Below are 8,182 nucleotides of genomic sequence, written 5' to 3' on the forward strand. Positions count from 1 at the left end.
CCACCTCCACACCGCTGGCAAACCCCTCCAGCCATGGGCACTCCACCACTGCCCTGGGCAGCCTGGCACACGCCTGCACAACCCCAACGGGCAACAAATGCCTCCTCAGGGACAACCTCAACCTCCCCTGCCACAACTGCAGGACGGTTCCTCTCGTCCTGGTGCTTGTTCCTGGGGAGAAGAGACTGACCCCCACCTCATTGCTCCAACCTCCTGTCAGTGTGTTCTTGAGAGACAATTTTGCCAAGAGAGGATGGACCAGATGATTCTTGAGCTCCCTCCAGACTTGGGATTCTGGCATTCCTCTAGGCGATCCAGCTGTTAACTCAAACTGCCTTTTGTAACGCTGGGGATTTTCTGGGATTGCCAAACTCTGGTTCAGCCATGGAGATCAGATCAAGCACTGGAACAGTGTCCTGGGGACCTGGATTTATTCCAGCTTTGCCTCTGACTTCTTAGATGATCTTGGGCAAATGGTTTTCTGTTTCTCCCTTGAGTGTTTTCAGCTCCACCAAGGAAAAGCAGTATTTCTAGACGGTGGATTTCTTTGTTAATTATTTGTTTTTAATTGCTGAACTGCCTTTAGATTTTTATTTTATTATTAACAAATCTGTATTTAATTCTGTGTGATTTTAGGGAGTCCCTTGACAGAACGTGAAGTTTCGGCGCCCAGCAGTTGTGTGTCATTTGCCGTTGCTGGTGCTGATGCTCCAATAACCACTTCAGTGATTGAAAATACAGACTCACCTGTCTGGGACTTTCAGCACCAAGCAAGGTAACATGGTTGTGGACTCACACAGACATGCTGGCGTGCTGACAGCCAGGCTGGCTGTGAAAAGGTCTTCTCCAGCCAGGGAGGGGTGGTTTTCTGCTTACTGGGTCTGTACTTGCAGCTAAAAACAGTTATTTCTGTGTTTTGCAATCGCCACATGTGCTTCTATTGGGTGAAAAGTTGTTTGAGGAGGCTTGGTCTTAAAACCGACGTGAGGAAGGGCAGTTTGATGTGCGCAGAACATTGGTTGTGTTGTACATTGGCTTCAGATCTTAGAACCACAGATTTGTTGTGGTTAGAAAAGCCCTTTCAGCTCCTCCAGTCCCCCCATTCCCCCAGCACTGCCAGGGCCCCACGAACCCCTGGCCCTCAGCACCACCTCCACACCGCTGGCAAACCCCTCCAGCCATGGGCACTCCACCACTGCCCTGGGCAGCCTGGCACACGCCTGCACAACCCCAACGGGCAACAAATGCCTCCTCAGGGACAACCTCAACCTCCCCTGCAACAACTGCAGGACGGTTCCTCTTGTCCTGGTGCTTGTTCCTGGGGAGTAGGAACCAACATCCTGTCAGGGAGTTGTGGAGAGCCAGAAGGTCTCCCCTGAGCCTCCATCTGTAGTTTCTCTATCTTCAGGAAGAGGCTACTCATTGCTAACAGACTCTTGACAAGGCAAACTAAGACTGAATCCAATTTATTAGCTTTTTCTGTCTGTTTTAGTTTGTTTCATACTTAGAAATTCTGTCCTGGTTCAGGACCGGAGCTCTCCGTTTGGTTTCACCTCCAGTAACTTCATAAATCTGAAGGTTACGTTTCTGACTCAGAGCTGTTCAGCTGTAGCTTCCCCTGCAGCCAAAAGTATTTTCTAAACCAGGTGGAAGAAGCTCCTTACAGGCATCAAGCAGGGACACTGAGTTGATTTTGTCCCTCGCAAACCCCTACCAGTGCCTGCACAGGAGGGAGCTTTCTGCCAGGCTGCTGAGTTGGGGTTCGGCTTTAAGGAATTTGTGATATGAAGGTGAAACCGTTGACAGTCTCAGATAGCTGAAGTTAGAAGTTTTGTTTCGGAGGTTGCCTGAGCTTGGAGTCATATCTGAAGTGCTTGAAGCAGCTTAAAACCTGTTCTACATTTGACTCCCTAATTTTCAGAGTGCTTTTTTTCCCAGAAATCAGCTTCCAATGTTACAGCTTTCAGCCATAACCTCAGAGCTTTGCTGTTGCTCTATTATTGAGTCATGAGAGAAACTGCATTTCTGATAGAGAGCAAGTCTTATGGGGAGTGGCTGAGGGACCTGGGGGGGTTGAGCCTGGAGCAAAGGAGGCTCCGGGGAGACCTTCTGGCTCTCAACAACTCCCTGACAGCAGGTTGGAGTGAGGTGGGGGTTGGTCTCTGCTCCCCAGGAACAAGGGCCAGAATGAGAGGAACCGTCCTGCAGTGGTTGCACCAGGGGAGGTTGAGGTTGTCCCTGAGGAGCCATTTGTTGCCCGTTGGGGTTGTGCAGGTGTGTGCCAGGCTGCCCAGGGCAGTGGTGGAGTGCCCATGGCTGGAGGGGTTTGCCAGCGGTGTGGAGGTGGTGCTGAGGGCCAGGGGTTCGTGGGGCCCTGGCAGTGCTGGGGGAACGGGGGGGACTGGAGGAGCTGCAAGGGCTTTTCCAACCCAAGCGATTCAGTGAGTCTTTGTGGGTTTATTGTCCTATGTTTTACAGCAAGAACGAGGAGAGGGAAGTAAAATAAACAAAAGCCCAAACCATGTAGAGATAGTTATGCTTTTGAGGGCTCAATGATTTGGGGTTTTGTTGTGTTGTTCCCCATCATTCCAGAAGAAAACTGGTTTGGCTGGATAGAAACAATGGCACTAAATCTTCAAAGGCAGTTTACTGCACTTGTTCTTTTTGTTCCTTAACATAAAATATTACGGATTTTTCTTCCTAACAGATTATCTAAAGAGCTTCTGCTGGATCCACAGCAAACCTTGGTCTTCAAAGTGTGGCATAAAGCAGGTAAAGTTCACGATGTGGTATCGAGAGGAGTGTCTTTTCCATGTCCTGTCCCTTGGGTGACAGGATTTCATACAAGTATTTAATTGTATCATGTTTAATACAATTAAATTATTTTAAGTAAATTGGAGAGCGATATTTTAATGCCATTTTGTAGCTTGTGCTAGAAGAAAACTGCAGAGAAACACCGAGTGATTTCCTGTCCCACGGCACCTTCCTTTTCCCCATTAATCATCCAGCAGAGTTTGGTTCATTTGTATTCATTTCTATTCATTCCATTTTTAATTTGACAGTATTTTAGAGGTTGGATTTATCTAGCTAAGGAAATTGTTTACTCCTTCTCTGCTGTTTGGTGTCTCTGCAGTTGGTTGAAGTGTGGCCACCCAGTTGTAATCATTTTATGGTGCCCTGGATATCACAGAATCACAGAATCGTTTGGGTTGGAAAAGCCCTTCCAGCTCCACCCGTTCCCCCAGCACTGCCAGGGCCCCACTGACCCCTGGCCCTCAGCACCACCTCCACACAGCTGGCAAACCCCTCCAGCCCTGGGCACTCCACCACTGCCCTGGGCAGCCTGGCACACGCCTGCACAACCCCAACGGGCAACAAATGCCTCCTCAGGGACAACCGCAACCTCCCCTGCAACAACTGCAGGACGGTTCCTCTTGTCCTGGTGCTTGTTTCTGGCAAGAAGAGACCGACCCCCACCTCGCTCCAACCTCCCATTAGGGAGTTGTTGACAGCCAGAGGGTCTCCCTGGAGCCTCCTTTGCTCCAGGATCAACCCAGCCAGGTCCCTCAGCTGCTCCTCAGTGCACTTGTGCTCCAGACCCTGCTCCAGCTTCGTTGCCCTTCTCTGGACACGCTCCAGCCCCTCAAGGTCTTTCTGGCAGGGAGGGGCCCACACTGAACCCAGGAGTCAAGGGATGGGCTCCCCAATGCCAAGAACAATCAACAACAAATATACCAATTGCTCCTGTACCCTCTCCCAGCATTCACTGGGGAGCTGGAATCTTTGGGTTTGAAACCTAACAACATCAAATCCATTTTTTAAGCATTTTTACTGACCCTCCTCTTTACTGTTAAGTGATAAAAGATGCTGCTAATTGTTCAACCTGCTGTTTGCTTAGTTTGTTGCCAGCCCAGATCCTCCAGTGTTTAACTGGTACCAAAGCGCAAAAATCCATGTTAGTTGGGAAGGCAGCCCTGCTGCTTCCGTTCCAGCTGCAGGATCCAATCTGTAAAATCCCAGGGTCTTTCCCTTTCTTTTTACACATTAAAGTTCATCCATCTGCTTTTTGCTTCCAAAATGAACTTCTCGTGTCACTCTGCCTTTCTCCAGACCGTACTGAGCACCGTGTGTGCCCCGGGATTCTCCTGCCAGTCCCCCCCTGCCCTCATTGTCTCCACAGGGACATTTGTAGCTGAATGGAACTGCCGAAGTAATCGACACAAACCCCTCCTCTGCGATAGGATCATTTGTTCTTGCTTCAGATTAATTTGCAGGGCAGAAGAGGCAAAATGTGGCACAAAGATGCAACAGGGTGATGACAAACGAACGTTTTTTTAACATTTTGGCAAAGCGAAAAGGACAAAAACAGAAGGTTCTGAGGCGAGAATGTGATTCCAGAGGCATAATGCATTTTGCTGAGCTCCATGGTTTGGCCTCCAGGTTCCTTTTCTCCGGTCTCTGGTTGTCTCTTATTTCCAGCACATTTTCAAGCTGGATATTTTTCCCTTTTACAACCCTTGTTGAACTGGTTCTTCAGATGAATCCTTCTGACCCTCCTTACCGCTGCAACCAGATTGCTGCAAATTTGAGCAAATCCAATCCCTGAGAACCTCTCCTTTCCATGCAGTTAAAATTAATATGTGCTTTATATTCTTCTTCCCCAGAGACAGAGCGAGTGATAGGATTTGCCTCAGTGGACCTTTCTCCGCTTCTCTCTGGCTTCCAGCTTGTTTGCGGGTGGTACAATATTACGGACTTCAGCGGGCAGTGCCGAGGGCAGATCAAAGTTGCGGTTTCCCCTCTTCAAAACATAAATCATCTCAAAGAGGAAAGACAGGCGAGGATGCGGAGCCAGACGCCGGGTTCTCCCGTACGTGCTTCAGTCTCCTTCTCTGTGTGTGTCCGATCCAATCCCTGATAATTAGGAATGACTCTGCCAGCGAGCGCAGGGAATTCACAGGGCTGGGATGGACCCAGCTCTGTGAACGCTCCAGAGACACTGAGCTCCTGGTTTAGGAATTCTGCTCTGTGGTTCCGTGGTAGCTGCAGGGCAGTGCCAGTCACAGAACTAGCTCAGACCTGGATCATGTTTACAGAGTCGCCAAATCATTTGGGTTTGAAAAGCCCTTTCAGCTCCTCCAGTCCACCCGTTCCCCCAGCACTGCCAGGTCTCCACTAACCCCTGGCCCTCAGCACCACCTCCACACCGCTGGCAAACCCCTCCAGGGATAGGGACTCTCCCACTTCTCTGGACACGCTCCAGACCCTCAAGATTCTTCTGACAGGGTGGGCCCAAACTGAACCCAGGAGTCAAGGGGTGGCCTCCCCAGTGCCCCCAGTCCAGGGGGATGATCTCTGCCGTGCTCCTGCTGGTCACACCAGTGCTGGGACGAGCCCGGATGCCGTTGGCCTTCTTGGCCACCTGGGCACACTGCTGGCTCCTCTCCAGCCACTGTCACCCGCCCCCACCGGGCCTTTTCCCGGGGCAATTTCCAGCTGCTCTTCCCCCAGCCTGGAGCGTTGCCTGGGATTGGGTTGATCATCTCTTGTGGCTTTGCTCTGTTGTGGCTTTGTGAGTGTTTGGGGGAGTTTTTTATTGTTAGGAGGACATTTTGTGGGTTGGGGTGTCTGGGAGCCTGGCATTGTTCTGTGTGCTGCTTTGGGTGGCAGCCAGTGCCCCAAAACATGCTGTAAATTCAGTCTTTTGTTGGTTAGGAAATTTCTGATTTGGTAGAACTCTATTTTCATGGAAGATTTGCCATTTCTTATGTTTATGTTTGGGGTTTTTTTTTATTCTCTAGATTCTCCAGTTGTGCTGGGGTGTGATATATGTAGTTGAGCCCCTGTTCCCTTCTCCCCATCAGTTTACTCTTTGGTACTGGCGGGGGTTAACAAATGATTCTGAAATACGAGTGTTGTGAAGTGAGACTTTGGCTCAGTGCTGGAAAACCCTTTGAAAATTCAGCAATATTTAGAAACCTGAAGTTTTTGTTTGTTGTCTCAGCAAGACTCTAATTTCCCTGTTTTCCTGCTGTGGGAGGCTCACGCGGGTGTTCCTCTTTACTCTAGGGGAGGGATGCCCTTCCAGTATGTCCCAGTAGATCTCCAAGCTTTCCCAAGCAGATATTGAACCCTTCGTCGAAGGAAGTCACTGTTCCAGCTCGAGAGCGGTGAGTCTGCTGGCTGTCACCCACCAGGATTATTTTCAGGGCTCAGAAATGTACCTGTCTGAAGCCTTTTGGCTCTTCTGGAAAAAATCAGACCCTGTCAAAGATCTTTCCCCTTGCTTGGGCTTAAAGATCAGGCCAAACTCCCTGCACCAGTGAGAGGGTGGTCCAGGAGCCAGTGACCCCGAGACAGGTCCCTTTCTCCAAGCCCCGGGTGTTCTTTTTCCTCTCTCTGATGTTCCTTTGGTTTCACAATACCCTTCTACATTGCTAAAAAAGGGCAGCTATTTCTTCCAGACCTTTGCAAGAACCAGTTAGAGTTTCTTTTCAGTAAGTTACAGTAGATTATTGTTATATATATATATAAAATAGATATATCCCCTTTATTTACTTCATTTTGTGTAAATCTGAAACAGCAAACACCATTTCCAATGACATTTGAATGTGCCTCGGGGCTCTTCAGCGCATTTAAAGATGTTGGATGTTCTCTTTTGTCAGACTTCTCACAGCTGGAGATTTCAGCCTGTTTTCTGCTGTTAAACACAGGCATGTTTCCAGCAGAATTAGTCCCCCTCGAACACACGCGCCGCGTCACGAAGAGCACATGCAGAACGTGCGGAGGTTTCATGAGTCCCTGCAGCAGGCGGAAGGGAACATGCTCCGGGCAGCAAAGATGGACCCATCGTCGTTGTCATCGCGAGCTTCTCTTCTCACAGCTCTCAGGTAAAGCAGAGCCAGAGCCAACGAGCTTTAGATTTGCAAAGCAGAGCCTGAGACTGCATCCAGTTTTAAGAGGAAATTAGAATTAAATTATCTGATAACTGATTAGGAGGTATTGGGGGGCGTCAGTGTGCTTTACAGCAGGATGAGGTAGGACTGGAAAAGCGAGGACTAGGCAGCAAATGCTGCGTCACAGCTGAGGTGCTCTGGCAATGCCGGGAGTCGCTAAAGGGAAACAGTGACAGCGGCGTGTCCGGATCTGGAGAGAGGGATTTCCTTCATCCTTCTGCTACATCCCTAACACAATGCACCCTGTTAGACCAGGAGGCCTCTGAGCTGGTTTCACAGCTACAGGAACGAGCCTGGAAGCTTTTTCACGGCAATGTCCTTTCCCCGCAGATGCCTTGTCCCTACCAGAGGCACTTTGCTCTTGACTAGGTTCTGGGTTTAAATCAGGTATAAATTTTAAGAGGATAATAACTACTATCTGTAGGAATGCAGGATGGAAAGAGACTTTCTGAGTCGTTTCATCCCTTCCCCTGCCACCACGAGCTTAGACTTTTCTCAAGCCCGGTCACAAAGGCAATTCATCCTTGCCTGTATGACTTTGTTGGAATGTCATCTCAAATCCAGCTCCTGTGATTAAGAGAGTTTAAAATTAGCTCTTTTTTTTGAACTTACGGCCTAAGTTTACTCATAGCTGATTCAGCATTTGTTCTTGAGTTGTCCTTAGACACACAAACCTCAATGCTTACCTACTGATATGTTTTTCAATAAGGCTTTTTTTTATCCTCTGACCATATTTCCTACTGCTGCTTACAGAAAAAACTTGAGTGAGCTGGATGAGGTTCAAAGATACTTCAGTCAGAAGCTGACCAGGTCTTTTCCTGACTTCAGTTACGAAAACACGTCCAAACCAAGTCGTGAGGAGCAGGAGAATCATCATCGGGGCTTGATGAGTGGAGAAGCAGACCATGATGTACGTCATGTTTTGGACAAATCTAGTCGGTTGGTGTCTGAGGTCAGCAGCCTAATCGGTGGTAAGTGGTCACTTGGTTTGGATTGTCTTGTCAGAAGCTGCCTTAAAGTATCTCCAAATTTCTTACATAATTTCTTTAGTGAGGCCAAGTGCCAGGTCCTGTCCTGGGGTCACCCCAACCCTCTGCAAGGCTCCAGGCTGGGGGGAGAGCAACTGGAAACTGCCCAGGGAAAAGGAAAGGGTGGGTGGTTCAATAAGGCCAAGTGCCAGGTCCTGCACTTGGGTCACAACAACCCCCTGCAACGCTACAGACTTG

The 8,182-nt window shown here is 49.1% G+C and overlaps 1 protein-coding gene across 1 annotated transcript in view; it reads left to right on the top strand.

Annotated features, from left to right (window-relative positions):
• C2CD3 (C2 calcium-dependent domain containing 3) overlaps nt 1–7,927 on the top strand; it is a gene marked incomplete at its 3' end in the record, with an annotated part of 34,533 nt that extends 26,606 nt beyond the window's left edge. The window contains exons 25-30 of the mRNA XM_010141377.1: nt 637–775; nt 2,708–2,772; nt 4,665–4,870; nt 6,070–6,170; nt 6,729–6,890; nt 7,710–7,927. Coding sequence (XP_010139679.1) covers nt 637–775; nt 2,708–2,772; nt 4,665–4,870; nt 6,070–6,170; nt 6,729–6,890; nt 7,710–7,927 — 891 coding nt within the window. The remainder of the gene's footprint in view (nt 1–636; nt 776–2,707; nt 2,773–4,664; nt 4,871–6,069; nt 6,171–6,728; nt 6,891–7,709) is intronic.
• Nucleotides 7,928–8,182: the final 255 nt, after the last annotated feature.

Source organism: Buceros rhinoceros, unplaced genomic scaffold, assembly GCF_000710305.1.
Source record: "Buceros rhinoceros silvestris isolate BGI_N320 unplaced genomic scaffold, ASM71030v1 scaffold988, whole genome shotgun sequence".
NCBI lineage: Eukaryota > Metazoa > Chordata > Aves > Bucerotiformes > Bucerotidae > Buceros > Buceros rhinoceros.